The sequence below is a fragment of the Lampetra fluviatilis genome, chromosome 48 (genome assembly GCF_964198595.1).
Source record: "Lampetra fluviatilis chromosome 48, kcLamFluv1.1, whole genome shotgun sequence".
In the NCBI taxonomy this organism is placed as follows: Eukaryota; Metazoa; Chordata; class Hyperoartia; order Petromyzontiformes; family Petromyzontidae; genus Lampetra; species Lampetra fluviatilis.
Window position 1 is genome coordinate 9045373 of NC_136322.1, and position 19642 is coordinate 9065014.

General features: G+C 55.7%; 1 protein-coding gene across 1 annotated transcript; it reads right to left on the reverse strand.

Annotated features, from left to right (window-relative positions):
- Positions 1–5460: 5460 nt before the first annotated feature.
- On the reverse strand, positions 5461–19080 carry LOC144948319 (toll-interacting protein-like). The gene is given in 7 exon segments (XM_078877759.1): positions 5461–5942; positions 8192–8276; positions 9877–10029; positions 11953–12135; positions 12960–13034; positions 13037–13186; positions 19003–19080. Coding segments are annotated over 7 exon segments (1002 nt in total). The 5' UTR covers positions 19039–19080; the 3' UTR covers positions 5461–5622.
- Between the last annotated feature and the right edge of the window lie 562 nt (positions 19081–19642).

The following is a 19642-nucleotide window of genomic DNA, read 5'->3' on the forward strand; positions in this document are numbered from 1 at the left end:
CAAACCCACCCTAACCCACGCAAACCCACGCAAACCCACCCAAACCCAGCCAAACCCACCCAAACCCACCCAAACCCAGCCAAACCCACCCAAACCCAGCCAAACCCATCCAAACCCACCCAAACCCACCCAAACCCAGCCAAACCCACCCAAACCCAGCCAAACCCACGCAAACCCACCAAAACCTGCCCAAACCCACCCAAACCCAGCCAAACCCACCCAAACCCGCCCAAACCCACCCAAACTCACCCAAACCCACCCAAACCCACCCAAACCGACCCAAACCCACCCACCACCACCACCACGACGTTTCTGGCTTGGCTCGGCAAATTGCCCAGTGGAAAAAAAAAAAAACACCCGTACCGTGTTGACCCCACGCTGGCTCTGCTCGGATGTTGCCAGTGGAAAAAAAAACACTCGTACCGTGCTGGCCACGCGTTGGCTCAGCTGTTGCCAGTGGGAAAAAAACACCTGTACCGTGCTGGCTCGGCTCGGATGTCGCCAGTGGAAAAGGAAGTTGTTGGAGCGGTCGCCTTGGTGGGGGCTCTGCCTTGCTGGGTCCCAGAGGGCGGGGGGGTCGCTGTCTTGAGGTCTTCATTAAAACTCTGCGCGTGTCACCACACAGACTGGCTGCCTTGTTGTCACTCCACTACTGGATGGGTTGACTTACCGTGCCAGGCTAGGTGCAGGAGGAGGTCACGGGACAGACTCTGCAGGTGCCGTGGGTTGACTGCTGTGCTAGGTGCAGGTGGGTTACGGGACAGACCCTGCAGGTGCCATGGGTTGACTGTTGTGCCAGGCTAGGTGCAGGAGGAGGTCACGGGACAGACCCAGCAGGTGCCATGGGTTGACTTGTGCCAGGCTAGGTGCAGGAGGAGGTCACGGGACAGACCCTGCAGGTGTTATGGGTTGACTGCTGTGCCAGGCTAGGTGCAGGAGGAGGTCACGGGACAGACCCTGCAGGTGCCATGGGTTGACTGCCCGTGCCAGGCTAGGTGCAGGTCACGGGACAGACCCAGCAGGTGCCATGGGTTGACTGCTGTGCCAGGCTAGGTGCAGAGACCAGACACAGACACACAGAGTCGCTCATGCGGCTGCAGTGCAGTCTGACTTTTAATTCGGGCAAGTTCCAAATCGCGGCTGCAGCCGCAGCATCGGCTACAGAGGCAGCAGCATCAGTAGCAGCTGTAGCTGCAGCAGCATCAACATCAACTGCAGCGGCAGCTGCATCAGCTACAGCTGCATCAGCTACAGCTGCAACAGCTACAGAGGCAGCAGCATCAGCGACAGCATCCGTAGCTGCAGCAGATGATGTAGCTGCAGCAGCAGTATGAGCTGTAGCTGCAGTATCAGCTATAGCTGCGGCTGCATCAGCCACAGCTGCAGCAGCTGCAGCAGTATCAGCTACAGCAGATGATGTAGCTGCAGCAGCTATAGCTGCATCAGCTGTAGCTGCAGCAGCTGCAGCAGCTATAACAGCATCAGCTGTGGCTGCAGCAGCAGTATCAGCTGTGGCTGCAGCAGCTGCAGCAGCTATAACAGCATCAGCTGTGGCTGCAGCAGCAGTATCAGCTGTAGCTGCAGCAGCAGTATCAGCTGTAGCTGCATCAGCTGTAGCTGCATCATCAGCTGTAGCTACAGCTGCAGCAGTATCAGCTGTAGCTGCATCAGCTGTAGCTGCATCATCAGCTGTAGCTACAGCTGCAGCAGTATCAGCTGTAGCTGCAGCAGTATCAGCTACGGCTGCTGCTCGGCAGAAGCCTCACGGACAGACGCGGCATCAGTAACAGCAGCAGCAACAAACAACAACAACGCACAGCATCACAACAACCCTCACCCCCCCCCACCACCACCACCACCACCACCGATCCTGGGCCACCCCTAGGTCGACTCAGCCTCAAACGAGTACCTGGTTTTGTGTGTGTGTGGTAAACATTGCCACTATTGTTACCCACAAACTGGCCACAAAAGCCAAGTGAATAATCCACTGCACTAATAACACTGTGGAACAATTTTATTAGTTGCTTACCGAGTAGAAAGCAGAGGTCGCAACCGGGTACCCGATACCCGTACCCTACCCGATACCCGGCTACCCGATACCCGTACCCTACCCGATACCCGGCTACCCGTACCCTACCCGATACCCGGCTACCCGATACCCGGCCGGGTACGGGTACCCGTTTGCGACCCTGGTGCGGCCGGGTACGGGTAAGGAATCAAAACCCGTTTGCGACCTCTGGTTGGTGGGTAAGTGGGTGCGTGGGTGAGTGGGTGAGTGAGTTCGTGAGTGGGTGAGTGCGTGAGTGGGTGAGTGCGTGGGTGGGTGAGTGAGTTCGTGGGTGGGTGGGTGAGTAGCTGAATTAGTGGGTGGGTGAGTGAGTGGGAGAGTTTGCGATCCTGGTGCTGGCCGGGTACGGTACGGGTAGGCCGTGAGTCACTGGTGAGTCACCGTTTGTCGCTCATTTCCCAACGTCTTGTCTCTTCTCACAATTCAAGTTCCTAGAATCAACCCACCCGCGCCTGCAACGTGGCTTCATCCCAGAGGTCGCAATCGGGTACCCGATACCCGTACCCTACCCGTACCCGGCCGGGTACGGGTAGGGTACGGGTACCCGTTTGCGACCCTGGTGTGGCCGGGTACGGGTACGGGTAAGGAATCAAAACCCGTTTGCGACCTCTGGTAGAAAGTGTTTTATTCACTAACTGCTGATGCCTCAAAACTACACAAAGTGGCTATTGACTAGGACAAGTGGACATTTTTTAAATGTGCCTATTTTCAAATGAGAGTGTGCATCTGCGTCATTCCTTCACGTCAAGTTTGTGGGTGGTGATGATGACAGCCATTATCTTTACTTTTGAGGCTTAAGCAAAATTAGGAAAATAACACTTTTACTACCCGGCAACACAAAATCCTGCTACATCACCACAACCGGTAAAGGGGTTTTTTTTCTCCCCTACAAATCATCGCCATCGGTGCCGATGACCACCCACAGGTACTGCTACTCCGATAAACGCCACTCGCCCCAACAGCCCGTTGAGGCTGTAGGGGCTGAATCTTTGTCAGCGTGTCAACTAAACACATTTTTTAAATTTGACCGAAGTCAGCCCCTCGCCTGCCTGGGGTTCCATCGCTACGTTTCAGGAGGTCAACGTGGCCGGTGTATCACCATCACAATCACCACCACCATCATCACCACCATCATCATCATCACCACCATCACCACCACCATCACTACCATCACCACCACCATCATCATCACCACCACCACGACGACCACCACCACCACCACGACCACCACCACCATCACGACCACCACCACCATCACGACCACCACCACCATCACCACCACCATCACCACCACCATCACCACCATCACCACCATCACCACCACCACCACCACGACCACCACCACCACCACCATCACGACCACCACGTGGAGAAATCCGGAGAAAAATCCACGCGACCACGGGGAGAAATCCACACTCCAAATATACAGAAGCGAGCGTCGTCAGGGTCGGGATCGAACCCACGGCGACCTCCTGAAACAGCAGGCGATGGCAGATAACATCTCATAGCCACGGTGACGATGATGATGATGAGAGAGAGAGACGCAGACTCCGTGCGTGCGTGCCTCCGGTTGCGAGCAGTTGCGTGCAACCGGTTGGCGAGAGGCGTGTCCGCGCCCCGAGCAATCGGTTGCGCGCGGAAACGAAACGCCGGGAGGAGGTGGAGGTCGTGGGTTCGATCTCGGACCCTGACGACGCCTGCTGCTGCTGTAGATTTGGAGTCTGCGTCTGTCTCTCTCATCATCATCACGGTGGCTAGGAGATGTTGGACTACCTCGCCTGGTGTGCAGGAGGTCGTGGGTTCGATCGCAACCCCTGACGACGCCTGCTGCTGTAGATTTGGAGTCTGCGTCTCTCTCATCATCATCACGGTGGCTAGGAGATGTTGACTACCTCGCCTGGTCTACAGGAGGTCGTGGGGTGGGTGGGTACTGGGTGGCTCTGGGTGGGTACTGGGTGGCTCTGGGTGGCTCTGGGTGGCTCTGGGTGGCTCTGGGTGGCTCTGGGTGGCTCTGGGTGGCTCTGGGTGGCTCTGGGTGGCTCTGGGTGGCTCTGGGTGGCTCTGGGTGGCTCTGGGTGGCTCCCCATCTCAAGCTACATGCAGCAGCAGCGGCAGCAGCAGATCACAGGGCAGACCCCGGATTAGCGGAAAGGCCTCTACACAGGGGCAGCTGCCGCTGGGCGGGGCGGGGAGCGGGGGGTCGGGGGTCACCGAGTAGGGGTCACGGTGGAGAGCGGAGGTCACCGGGGGAGGAGGGGGTCACGGGAGAGGTCACGGGTTGCAGAGCGCTCACAGGCAGGGCAGTTAGAGGTTTCTAGATGCGAAACTTTCGGCGACTGCAAGGATTCATACGCTTAGTTCTTTCGGTAAAGTGAGCACGTGGGGGGTGAAAAAATGAAATTAAAATTAATGAACAAGTATAACCAGTAAAAACAAAGCGTTTCACTCCAAATCCTTTATATGCGTGGCGGCTACAGTCCTCTCGTCCTCTGGCTTGAGATGGCTGCCACCTATGGGTCAGATGATTGCATTGCCACCCATTAAGCAATTTGTAATTAAATGTAATATTTTTGTCCTAAAAAAGTGTAACATTTTGGAGAAAAAAAATTTTCACGAACATTTATTGTCACGCACGACGATTCTGTGTGGGAAAATGTCAGCTCGATTGGATCACGGGAAGTGGGTTAAAAAACGACCGAGAGATTTGCACGGTCCTAAGCGAGCAAGTGAACTTAATATAAAGGATTTAAATAAAAAACGACCGAAAGATTTGCACGGTCCTAAGCAAGCAAGCAAGTGAACTTAATATAAAGGATTTAAAAAATAACCTACCTGGCTTTACCGAAAGCACTAAGAGTACAGGGCAGTAGAGGTTAGGGGGCGGGGGAGGGTGAGGTGGGGTGGGAAAGTCCATCAGTGGGGGGTGGGTGGGGGGTGGGGGGAGGGGACAGTCCATCATAGTGGGGGGTGGGGGGGGTGGGAAAGTCCATCATAGGGGTGTGTGGGGTGGGAAAGTCCATCATAGCAAGGTGGTGGGGGGGGGGAGTGGGGTGGGAAAGTCCATTGCGGTGGGGGGGGGCAGTGGGGGGGGGGGTTGTTGCGGAAAATTCCATCAGGGTGGGGGGCAGTGGGGGGGGGGGGAGGGGGTGGGGGGGGGTAGGAGTCGGGCAACTTGGCAGAATCCATCGCATCGAACGAGCGAGCGAGCAAGCGGGCAAACGATCGCTCGATCGCCCGATCAATCAGGCGATCGATCAATCAATCGATCAATCAGGCGATCAATCAATCAATCAATCAGGCGATCGATCAATCAATCAGGCTCTCAATCAATCAATCGATCAGGCCATCAATCAATCAATCAGGCGATCAATCGATCGATCGGCCCACCATCAGCGCGCCCCACCCCCCCCCCCCCTCGTCGTCATCGTCTCCGCCCCCCATCATGACGATGATGGCGTTGGCTGCGGCGACGACGTCGCCCCCCTTCTCCATCAGCACGGAGCGCAGCACCTCCTCCTCCACGCGATCTATCAATCAATCGATCGATCAGGCGATCAATCAATCAATCGATCGTCGTCTCCGCCCCCCATCATGACGATGATGGCGTTGGCTGCGGCGACCACGTCGCCCCCCTTCTCCATCAGCACGGAGCGCAGCACCTCCTCCTCCACGAGGGGGAACGCCTCCGACAGGACCCCCACCCCCCGCGACTCCCCACTCAGTCTCAGTCGACTCCGTGCCGGGGTGGGGGGGGGGGCGCCTGCGCGCCCGGGTGGACGACGGGGTGGACGGCGGGGTGGACGGCGGGGTGGACGGCGGGGTTGTACGGGGACATCGTGGGGCACGCTGCCGGAGCTCGTGACCAGCGGTACGCCTTGGGGGGGGGAGGGGGGAGGGAGAGTGGGTGAGGGGTGGTCGTGGTGAGGATGGTGGTGGTGGTGGTGGGGATGGTGGTGGTCGTGGTGAGGAGGGTGATGGTGGTGGTGGTCACAATGAGGATGGTGGTCGTGGTGAGGATGGTGATGGTGGCGGTGGTCATGGTGGTGAGGATGGGGGTCGTGGTGAGGATGGTGGTGGTGGTGATAGTGGTCACAATGAGGATGGTGCTCATGGTGAGGATGGTGGTGATGATGGTGGTGGTGGTGGTCATAGTGAGGATGGTGATCGTGGTGAGGATGGTGGTGGTGGTGATGGTGGTCACAATGAGGATGGTGGTCATGGTGAGGATGGTGGTGGTGGTGGTGGTCACAATGAGGATGGTGGTCATGGTGAGGATGGTGATGGTGGTGGTGATGGTGGTCACAATGAGGATGGTGGTCGTGGTGAGGATGGTGATGGTGGTGGTGGTCACAATGAGGATGGTGGTCATGGTGAGGATGGTGATGGTGGGTGGTGATGGGTGGTCACAATGAGGATGGTGGTCGTGGTGAGGATGGTGGTGGTGGTGGTCACAATGAGGATGGTGGTCATGGTGAGGATGGTGGTGATGATGGTGGTGGTGGTCATAGTGAGGATAGTGGTCGTGGTGAGGATGGTGGTGGTGATGGTCACAATGAGGATGGTGGTCATGGTGAGGATGGTGGTGGTGGTGATAGTGGTCACAATGAGGATGGTGGTCGTGGTGAGGATGGTGGCGGTGGTGATGGTGGTCATGGTGAGGATGGTGGTGGCGATGGTGGTCACAATGAGGATGGTGGTCATGGTGAGGATGGTGGTGATGATGGTGGTGATGATGGTGGTGGTGGTCATAGTGAGGATGGTGATCGTGGTGAGGATGGTGGTCGTGACGATGGTGGTTAGTGGTGGTGATGGTGGTGGTGACGGTGGTGATGGTGGCGGTGGTGATGGTGGCGGTGGTCGTGGTCATGGTGGTGGATGGTGGCGGTGGTGATGGTGACGGTGGTGGTGGTCGTGGTGATGGTGAGGATGGTGGTCGTGGTGAGGATGGTGTCGTGGTGAGGATGGTGGTTAGTGGTGGTGATGGTGGTGGTGGTCGTGGTGATGACGGTGGCGGTGGTGGTGGTGATGGTGGCGGTGGTGATGGTGGTGGTGGTCGTGGTCATGGTGAGGATGGTGGTGGTGGTCGTGATGGTGGTGACGGTGGTGATGGTGGCGGTGGTGACGGTGGCGGTGGTCGTGGTCATGGTGAGGACGGTGATCGTAGTGGATGGGGTTCTATCACCGGTGCTGGGCACGTAGCCCAGGCCCTGTGTAGTGTACAGTGTAGTATATAGTGTAGTAGTGTAGTGTATAGTGTAGTGTATAGTGTGGTAGTGTATAGTGTGTAGTGTATAGTGTGTAGTGTATAGTGTGTAGTGTATAGTGTATAGTAGTGTATAGTGTAGTGTATAGTGTAGTGTATAGTGTAGTGTATAGTGTAGTGTATAGTATAGTATATAGTGTAGTATATAGTGTATAGTGTAGTGTATAGTGTAGTGTATAGTGTAGTGTATAGTGTAGTGTATAGTGTAGTGTATAGTGTATAGTGTAGTGTATAGTGTAATGTATAGTGTATAGTGTAGTGTATAGTGTAGTGTATAGTGTAGTGTATAGTGTAGTGTATAGTGTAGTGTATAGTGTAGTATATAGTGTATAGTGTAGTGTATAGTGTAGTGTATAGTGTAGTGTATAGTGTATAGTGTAGTGTATAGTGTAGTGTTTAGTGTCGTGTATAGTGTATAGTGTAGTGCATAGTGTAGTGTATAGTGTATAGTAGTGTATAGTGTAGTGTTTAGTGTCGTGTATAGTGTATAGTGTAGTGTATAGTGTAGTGTATAGTGTATAGTAGTGTATAGTGTAGTGTTTAGTGTCGTGTATAGTGTAGTGTATAGTGTATAGTAGTGTATAGTGTAGTATATAGTGTAGTATATAGTGTAGTAGTGTAGTGTATAGTGTAGTGTATAGTGTAGTGTATAGTGTAGTATGTAGTATATAGTGTATAGTGTAGTGTATAGTGTATAGTGTAGTGTATAGTGTAGTATGTAGTATATAGTGTATAGTGTAGTGTATAGTGTAGTATGTAGTATATAGTGTATAGTGTAGTATATAGTGTAGTGTATAGTGTAGTGTATAGTGTAGTATACAGTGTAGTGTGTAGTGTAGCGTAGTGGATGATTGTCTCACCGGTGCTGGGCACGTAGCCCAGGCCCTGCACGTGGACGTGCGGCATGAGCAGCACTGCGTGGTGGTGGTGCACAGCGGGGACCGCCTGCACCACGCACACACATCGCACACGCAACACACACGCAACACACGCAACACACACGCAACACACACGCAACACACACGCAACACACACGCAACACACACAACACACGCCAACGTCAAACACACACACGTTACACACGCCAGCGTCATACACACGCAACACACGCAACACACACCAGCGTCATACACACGTTACACATCGCACACGCACACACATGCATCGCACACGCAACACACACCAGCGTCATACACACGCACACACACACGCACACACACACGCAACACACGCCAGCGTCATACACGCACACACACACGCACACATCGCACACGCACGTTACACACGCACACGCAACACACGCCAGCGTCATACGCAACACGCAACACAGACACACACGTTACACACGCGCCAGCGTCATACACACACACACACGCAACACACGCGCACACACATCGCACACACACACGTTACACACGCGCCAGCGTCATACACACACACGCAACACACACGCGTTACACACGCACACATGCGTTACACACGTAACACACGCCAGCGTCACGCACACACACACACGTCACGCACACACACACACACATGCGTCACACACGCGACACACGCCAGCGTCACACACACACACACGTCACACACGCGTCCCACGCACACACACGTTACACGCGTGACACACGCGTTACACACGTGACACACGCACGCGTGGCGAGCTAGTGAGCGAGCAAATGGACGAGTGAGCGCGCATCAGGCGAGCAATCGGGGGAGCGGGGTGAGCGAGCGGGTGAGCGAGCGGGTGAGCGAGTGAGTGAGTGTGAGTGAGCAAGCGGGCGAGCGAGTGGGGCGAGCGAGTGGGTGAGAAAATGACTGAGTGAGCGAGCAGACGGGCGAGCGAGTGGGCGAGCGAGCGGGTGAGAAAATGGCTGAGTGGGCGAGCGACTGTGGGCGAGCGATCGACGGAGCAAATGGCTGAGTGAGCAATAAGGCAAGTGAGTGGGCGGGTGGGCGACTGATTGAACGAGCGAGCGAGCTGACGAGTGAGCGAGGGAGCAGACAAGTGAGTTATCGAGTGAGCGGACGAGTGAGCGAGTGAGCGAGCGAGTGAGTGATCGAGTGAGCGAGTGAGCGAGCGAGGTGAGCGAGAGAGTGAGAGAGCGAGTGAGCGAGCGAGCGAGTGATCGAGTGAGCGAGTGATCGAGTGAGCGAGTGAGCGAGCGAGTGAGCGAGTGAGTGATCGAGTGAGCGAGAGAGTGAGAGAGCGAGTGAGCGAGCGAGCGAGCGATCGAGTGAGCGAGTGAGCGGACGAGTGAGCGAGCGAGTGAGCGAGCGAAGTGAGCGAGTGATCAAGAGAGCGAGTGAGTGAGTGATCGAGTGAGCGAGAGAGTGAGAGAGCGAGTGAGCGAGCGAGCGAGTGATCGAGTGAGCGAGTGAGCGAGTGAGCGGACGAGTGAGCGAGCGAGTGAGCGAGCGAGCGAGTGAGCGAGTGATCAAGAGAGCGAGTGAGTGAGTGAGCGATCAAGTGAGTGAGCGACGGAGCAAATGGCTGAGTGAGCAAAAAGGTCGACGGGGTGAGTGAGCGAGCGAGCGAGCGACTCACGGCGTAGGTCATGACGAGGTTGATCATGCCCTCCTTGTCGTCCCCCTGCTTGCCGCTCAGAGGGAACCACTCATCCTGCACGAGGCCGTCACGGACGCCCGCCCCGATGGGCACGTGGGCCCACGCAATGCGGTCGTCCACCGAGAACGCCCTCTGACACACACACACACCACGTACACCATGTTCACACACACACACACACCATGTACACCATGTACACACACACACCACGTACACACACACACACACACCACGTACACCTTGTATATATATACACATACACACACACCACGTACACACCACGTACACACACCACGTACACACAACAACAACAACCGCCATTCGCCACTAAGTGGCGGGTGACGTCACCACGACGCTTGTGCCAGGCCATGTGCACCACGTACACACACACACGTACACACACACACACGTACACACACCATGTACACACACACACACGTACACACACCATGTACACACACACACACGTACACACACCATGTACACACACACACACGTACACACACACACCACGTACACACACCATGTACACACACACACACCACGTACACACACACACACGTACACACACACACCATGTACACACACGTACACACACACACGTACACACACCCACACACACGTACACACACCATGTACACACACACACACGTACACACACCATGTACACACACACACACACGTACACACACCATGTACACACACACACACGTACACACACCATGTACACACACACACACACGTACACACACCATGTACACACACACACACGTACACACACACACACGTACACACACACACCATGTACACACACGTACACACACACACGTACACACACCCACACACACGTACACACACCATGTACACACACACACACGTACACACACCATGTACACACACACACACGTACACACACCATGTACACACACACACACGTACACACACACACCACGTACACACACCATGTACACACACACACACCACGTACACACACACACACGTACACACACACACCATGTACACACACGTACACACACACACGTACACACACCCACACACACGTACACACACGATGTACACACACCACGTACACACACACACCACGTACACACACACACACGTACACACACCCACACACACGTACACACCACGTACACACCACGTACACACACACACCACGTACACACACACACGTACACACACCCACACACACGTACACACCACGTACACACCACGTACACACACACACACACCACGTATATACCACGTACACACACACACACCACGTACACACACACACACACCACGTATATACCACGTACACACACACACCACGTACACACACGTATACACATACACACATACCATGTATACCATGTACACACACACACATACACCTTGTACACACACACACCACCTACATACACACCATGTATACACACACACACGTATATACACACACACACACACCACGTACACACACACACACACGTACACACGCCCTCTGACACACACACACACACCACGTACACACACACACGTACACACACACCCACGTACACACACACACACACACGTACACACACACACGTACACACACACACCCCGTACACCATGTACACACACACACACACGTACACACACCACTTACACACACACACATACACACACACCCCGTACATCATGTACACACACACACCACGTACACGTACACACACACACGTACACACACACACACATGTACACACACACACCACGTACACACACACACACACAACCACGTACACCCCCCCCTCACCACGTACACACACACACCACGTACATCCCCAACACACGTACACACATACACACACGTACACACATACACACACGTACATCCCCAACACACACACACCACGTACACACACACCCACCCCCCCACCCCCCCACCCCCCTCCACCCCCCCACCCCCCTCCACCCCCCCACCCCCCTCCACCCCCCTCCACCCCCCCACCCCCCCACCCCCCTCCACCCCCCCACCCCCCTCCACCCCCCCACCCCCCTCCACCCCCCTACCTCATCGAACACCTCCAGGTAGAAAGAGTCAACGCCAGGAGGCACGGCGCACTGCAGCAGCTTGTTCCAGCGCGGGTTCTTGGCCCCGTTGTAGTCGCTCTGAGTCTCGTACACGCTGTAGCCCAGACGCACGCGGCAGTACGGGTCCATGCGCGTCACCCCGTAGTTCTTGGCGAGTTTCGCCTGTTGGTGGTCAGGGGTGGGTGGGCGGTGGGGGTGGTGGTGGGAGATGTGGACTACCTCGCCCGGTACGCAGGAGGTCGTGGGTTCGATCCCGACCCTGACAATGCCTGCTGCTGTATTATATTAGGAGTCTGTGTCTCTCTCTCATCATCATTACGGGTCCATGCGAGTCACCCCGTAGTTCTTGGCGAGTTTCGCCTGTTGGTGGCCAGGGGGGGTGGGGCGGTGGTGGCGGTGGGAGATGTTGACTACCTCGCCCGGTACGCAGGAGGTCGTGGGTTCGATCCCGACCCTGATGAGATGTTGACTACCTCGCCTGGTACGCAGGAGGTCGTGGGTTCGATCGCGACCCTGACGATGCCTACTGCTGCTGTATATTTGGAGTTTGCGTGTCTCTCTCTCTCATCATCATCATGGTGGCCTAGGAGATGTTGACTACCTCGCCTGGTGTGTGGGAGGTCGTGGGTTCCATCCCGACCCTGACGATGCCTGCTGCTGCTGTATTATATTTGAAGTCTGCGTCTCTCTCTCTCTCTCATCATCATCACGGTGGCTGGGAGACTTGTGTTGCCTACCCCCCACCCCCCACCTCCCCCCTGCCCCCCTACCGCTCACCACCCTCCCCCCACCCCCCACTCACCCCCCACTCACCCCCACCCCCCCCCTACCCCCCCCCTCACCTCCCCCCTACCCCCCACTCACGTCCCCCCTACCACCCACCTCCCCCCTACCCCCCACTCACCCCCCTCCCCTCCCCCCCCCCCACTCACCTCCCCCCTACCCCGCCCCTCCCCTCCCTCCCCCCACCCCACCCCCCCCCTCACCTGCACGATGGTGAGGCTGAGCCTGCCCGTGGTGGGGAGGTGCGCCCCTCCGCCCCCCCCCCACGGCGTACCCCCCCGGGGGGGACCCCCCCAGGAGCCCCCGTGGGGACCCCCCCGGGAGCTCCGTACTGCAGCCTCTGTGCGGTGGCCTCGTCCAGTAGCAGCTGCTGCTGCTGTGCAGTCGGGGTGAGGCGCAGGAAGTCGGGGGGTAGCTCACCCACGTAAACCTGCAGGGGGGCAAACGAGCGTTCAAAGATCGTGTTCTTGGTTCTTTTCGGTAGAGTCGTCACGTAGAAGGGAAGTAGTGAAATAATAACATTGTACGTAATAAAGTAATGAAAATAAAACGTAGTAAAGTAATAAAATAAAACATAATAGAAATAAAACAATGAAATAATGAAAATAAAACATTATGAAATAATAAAAATAAAACGTAATAAAATAATGAAAATAAAACATAATAAAATAATCAAAATAAAACGTAATAAAATAATGAAAATAAAATATAATAAAATAATAAAAATAAAACACTCTAAAATAATAAAAATAAAACATAAAATAATAAAATTAAAACATTAAAATAATTATAATAAAACATTATAAAATAATAAAAATTAAACATAATAAAATACATTTTTAAAAACATAATAAAATAATAAAAATAAAACGTAATAAAAATAAAACGTAATAAAATAATGAATATAAAACATAATAAAATAATAATAAAAACATATTAAAATAATTATAATAAAACATAATAAAATACATTTTTAGAAACATAATAAAATAATAAAAATAAAACATAATAAAATACAATTCTCACGACGTTTCGGCCACAACGCAAGCAGCCGTCCTCAGGTGAAGAACAGGTCTGTCGGGGAGACAGCGTCTGAATGAAACACCACCAGGCTTGGCAGCGTCTATTTCCCCCTCCAATTAAATAGACGCTCCAAGCTTGGTGCTGTTTCATTCTTCACCTGAGGACGGCTGCTTGCGTTGTGGCCGAAACGTCGTGAGAATTATTTAATAATTTAATTATGTTTTTAAAAATGTCTTTTATTATGTTTTATTTTTATTATTTTATGATGTTTTATTATAATTATTTTAATGTTTTATTTTTATTATTTTATTATTTCCATTCTACGTGGCGACTTCACCGAAAGAACCAAGAAGATGAATCCCTGCTGCAGTCACGAAAGATGCTTTCAATCGAGGTGTAGCCCTGTGAGCCATTCGGCTCTTGAATCGGGTGCAACCGCAACAAACGAAAAACTAAAACGTGAACAAGAAAATATCTTCAAGTGAATATGTGACGGGTAGCCGTTTGCGACCCTGGTGCGGCCGGGTACGGGTAAGGAATCAAAACCCGTTTGCGACCTCTGGTTGGTGGGTGAGTAAGTGGGTGCGTGGGTGAGTGGGTGAGTGAGTGGGTGAGTGAGTGGGTGAGTGGGTGAGTGGATGAGTGAGTGGGTGGGTGAGTGAGTGGGTGAGTGGGTGGGTGAGTGGGTGAGTGGGTGGGTGAGTGAGTGAGTGGGTGAGTGGGTGAGTGGGTGAGTGAGTGAGTGGGTGAGTGGGTGGGTGAGTGAGTGGGGGAGTGGGTGGGTGAGTGAGTGAGTGGGTGAGTGGGTGCGTGGGTGGGTGAGTGGGTGAGTGAGTTTTGTGAGTGAGTGGGTGAGTGAGTGAGTTTGTGAGTGGGTGGGTGAGTGGGTGAGTAAGTGGGTGAGTTCGTGAGTGGGTGAGTGAGTGGGTGAGTGGTGAGTGAGTGAGTAGCTGAATTATTGGGTGGGTGAGTGGGAGAGTTTGAGACCCTGGTGCGGCCGGGTACGGGTAGGCCGTGAGTCACTGGTGAGTCACCGTTTGTCGCTCATTTCCCAACGTCTTGTCTCTTCTCACAATTCAAGTTCCTAGAATCAACCCACCCGCGCCTGCAACGCGGCTTCATCCCAGAGGTCGCAATCAGGTACCCGATACCCGTACCCTACCCGTACCCGGCCGGGTACGGGTAGGGTACGGGTATGGCCGGGTACAGGTAGGGTACGGGTATGGCCGGGTACGGGTACCCGTTTGCGACCTCTGCTAACAGCACACGGAGGACAATGCCGCTCTCACGAGATTGAGAGCTCGGGTTGGGCAGCTACATCATGGGATCTCCCTTGCCCAGTGTCAACATTTCCTGCCCGTAACAAAACGGCTGTTTCAAGAATGTGAGAACACCACACGGATGAAACCCCCCTTTGCAATGAATCACGTCCGCATTGACCCACACACGTAGACTTGTGTTTTTTCTTCCCTTGACTCAGCATGGGAGGGAGGGAGGGCCCCCCCACCCCCACCCCGCGTCCAACAGAGTTCGCAAACGTGTTTTGATTCCTTACCCGTACCCGGCCGTACCCGTACCCTACCCGTACCCGGCCGGGTACGGGTAGGGTACGGGTATCGGGTACCCGATTGCGACCTCTGGGATGAAGCCACGTTGCAGGCGCGGGTGGGTTGATTCTAGGAACTTGAATTGTGAGAAGAGACAAGACAATAAAAAATAATAAAATAATTCTCACGACGTTTCGGCCACAACGCAAGCAGCCGTCATCAGGCGAAGAACAGGTCTGTCGGAAAGACAGCGTCTGAAGGACAGACCTGTTCTTCACCTGAGGACGGCTGCTTGCGTTGTGGCCGAAACGTCGTGAGAATTGTATTTTATAATGTTGAATTTTTATTATTTTATTATTTCCCTTCTACGTGACGACTTTACCGAAAGAACCAAGAAGATGAATCCCTGCAGTCACGAAAGAAGCATTAAATCGAGAATTTAAGAGACAAGACGTTGGAAAATGAGTGACAAACGGTGACTCACCAGTGATTCACGGCCTACCCGTACCCGTACCCGGCCGCACCAGGGTCGCAAACTCTCCCACTCACTCACCCACTCACTCACTCACCCACTCACTCACTCACCCACCCACTTACGAACTCACCCACTCACTCACTCACCCACCAACCCACTCACCCACTCACCAACCAGAGGTAGCTAACGGGTTTTGATTCCTTACCCGTACCCGGCCGCACCAGGGTCGCAAACGGGTACCCGTACCCGGCCGGGTACGGGTAGCCGGGTATCGGGTAGAGTACGGCCGTTGCCGATCACTGCTACAACTCGGTGGGCTCTCATGAAATTGTCTTTTCCGAGACCAAGGTTCTCTGCAAACCTCCTGGCTACCATCAAAGGTTTGTACACGAAGCCATACAAATATACAAACGCGGACATAATTTCAATCGTGATGACGGTTACAAACTGAGTAATCATTGGAAAGATGTGATTAACCATGCAAAAAAGATTTAACTACACTTATTTGGCCAGTCTTATTTGACAGACAACTATTACAGGTTTACCATGTTCAGTTGTTTTCTCCTTTTCACAGGTTGAGTCACAAACCGTACCTCTACATAACAAAGGCTCACCCTCTTAAGCCTCACCTTTACCATGTGAATAAAAAGGTAGGGTACGGGTATCGGGTACCCGGTTGCGACCTGTTCCACGCCCGGCCGCCTTTGTCTCTCCTCCAAACCCCCCCCCCCACCCTCCCACGTGGTTTACCCGTATTCTTGTACGGGGAAAAATTGAGTTTTCAGGTCCATACGGCGTACGGCACTTTCATTACGAGCAGAAAAATACCACCCTCTCCTCCCTCACCCTCACCATCACCTCCCTCACCACCCTGGCCCTCACCACCCTCACCCTCACCACCCTCACCTCCCTCACCCTCCCTCGCCCTCCCTCACCCTCACCACCCTCACCTCCCTCACCCTCCCTCACCTCCCTCACCCCCCTCACCCTCCCCTCACCACCCTCACCTCCCTCACCTCCCTCACCTCCCTCACCACCCCCTCATTCACCTCCCTCACCCTCACCTCCCTCACCACCTCACCTCCCTCACCCTCACCTCCCTCACCTCCCTCACCTCCCTCACCACCTCACCTCCCTCACCACCTCACCTCCCTCACCCTCACCTCCCTCACCTCCCTCACCCTTACCACCCTCACCCTCATCTCCCTCACCCTCACCTCCCTCACCCTCCCCTCACCCTCCCTCACCCTCCCCTCACCCTCACCTCCCTCACCCTCCCCTCACCCTCCCTCACCCTCCCCTCACCCTCACCACCCTTACCCTCACCACCCTTACCCTCACCTCCCTCACCCCTCCCCTCACCCCGTCTCTCACCAGCCCCCACCCCTCACCTCACCCCTCGTTCCTCACCAGCCCCTCACCAGCCCCTCACCCTCCCCTCACCCCTCCCCTCTCACGCCTCACCCCGCTCCTCACCCTTCCCTCACTAGCCCCTCACCCCTCCCCTCACCAGCCCCTCACCCTCCCCTCACCTCGTCCCTCACCCCCCCTCACCCCTCCCCTCACCCCCCCCTCACCCCTCCCCTCACCAGCCCCTCACCCTCCCCTCACCCCCCCTCACCCCGCTCCTCACCCCGTCCCTCACCAGCCCATCACCCCGCCCCTCACCCCACTCCTCACCCTCCCCTCACCAGCCCCGCCTCTCGTCCCTCACCCCCCCCTCACCCTCCCCTCACCCCTCACCCTTCCCTCACCAGCCCCTCACCCTCCCCTCACCCTACTCCTCACCAGCCCCGCCCCTCACCCTCCCCTCACCCTCCCCTCACCAGCCCCCCCCTCACCCCGCTCCTCACCCCGCTCCTCACCCCCCCTCACCTCACCCCTCACCCCGCTCCTCACCAGCCCCTCACCTCACCTCACCCCACTCCTCACCCCACTCCTCACCCCACTCCTCACCCCCCCCTCACCCCCCCTCACCCCCCCCTCACCCACCCCTCACCCACCCCTCGCACTTCCCTCACCCCCCTCACCCTACTCCTCACCTCCCCCCTCACCCTCCCCTCACTAGCCCCTCACCCCGCCCCTCACCCCGCTCCTCACCCTCCCCTCACCCTCCCCTCACCCTACTCCTCACCCCCCCCCTCACCCTACTCCTCACCCTTCCCTCACTAGCCCCTCACCCCCCCTCACCCCCCTCACCTCACCCCGCTCCTCACCAGCCCCTCACCCCTCCCCTCACTCACCCCACTCCTCACCACCCCCTCACCCCGCCCCTCACCCTTCCCTCACCCTCCCCCCCCTCACCCTGACCCCGCTCCTCACCACCCCCTCACACTTCCCTCACCCCCCCTCACCCCGCCCCTCACCCCCCCCCCTCACCCGCCCCCCTCACCCCCCCCCTCACCCCACCCCTCACCCTCCCCTCACCAGCCTCACCCCGCTCCTCACCCCGCTCCTCACCCCACTCCTCACCCCACTCCTCACCCCACTCCTCACCCCACTCCTCACCCCACTCCTCACCCCACTCCTCACCCCACTCCTCACCCCACTCCTCACCCCACTCCTCACCCCACTCCTCACCCTCCCCTCACCCCCCCTCACCCCACCCCTCACCCCCCCTCACCCCACCCCTCACCCACCCCTCACCCTCCCCTCATCAGCCTCACCCCGCTCCTCACCCTCCCCTCACCCCCCCTCACCTCACCCCTCACCCCCGCTCCTCACCCTCCCCTCACCCCGCTCCTCACCCCCCCTCACCCTACTCCTCACCCCGCCCCCTCACCCTACTCCTCACCCCCCCCCTCACCCTACTCCTCACCCCCCCTCACCCTACTCCTCACCCCCCCTCACCCTACTCCTCACCCCCCCTCACCCTACTCCTCACCCCCCCTCACCCTACTCCTCACCCCCCCCCTCACCCTACTCCTCACCCCCCCCCCCCCCTCACCCTACTCCTCACCCTTCCCTCACTAGCCCCTCACCCCCCCTCACCCTCCCCTCACCCCCCCTCACCCTCCCCTCACCCCCCCTCACCCTCCCCTCACCCCTCACCCCACTCCTCACTCACCCCACTCCTCACTCTTCCCTCACCCCCCTCTCACCCCGCCCCTCACCCCGCTCCTCACCCTCACCCTTCCCTCACCCTCCCCCCCCTCACACTCCTCACCCCGCTCCTCACCAGCCCCGCCTCTCGTCCCTCACCTGGCCCCGCGTAGTGGCGATCGTCCTGACGGCCATCGTCTCCTCTGACGTCACGTCCTCTGACGTCACCTCCTGGGACAGTGCGGTTAGGGGTGGGGGTATAAAAAGAGTGTGTGGGGGGTGACGTCACTCTATCAGTACAGGACGAGTGACGTCATCGCACAAAACAACGGTAGGAGTGACATCACTTGCCATGTACGGTCCAAGTGACGTCATCGCACAGAGAACATCTTTTGACTTAAAGCTTTCGTGACTGCAGCAATTTATATTCTTGGTTCTTTCGGTAAATTCACGGATAGATAGAAAATAAAATTAAATAAAATTGGGGGGGGGGGGGGTGACGTCATCTTATCAGTACAGGACGAGTGACGTCATCGCACAAAACAACGGTAGGAGTGACATCACTTGCCATGTACGGCCCGAGTGACGTCATCGCATAGAGAAAATATTTTGACTTAAAGCTTTCGTGACTGCAGCAATTTATATTTTTGGTTCTTTCGGTAAAGTCACGGATAGATAGAAAATTTAAAAATAAAATTAATACTAATTGGGGGAGGGGTGACGTCACCCTGTCAGTACAGGACGAGTGACATCATCGCACAAAAACAACGGTGTGAGTGACATCACTTTCCAGTACGGC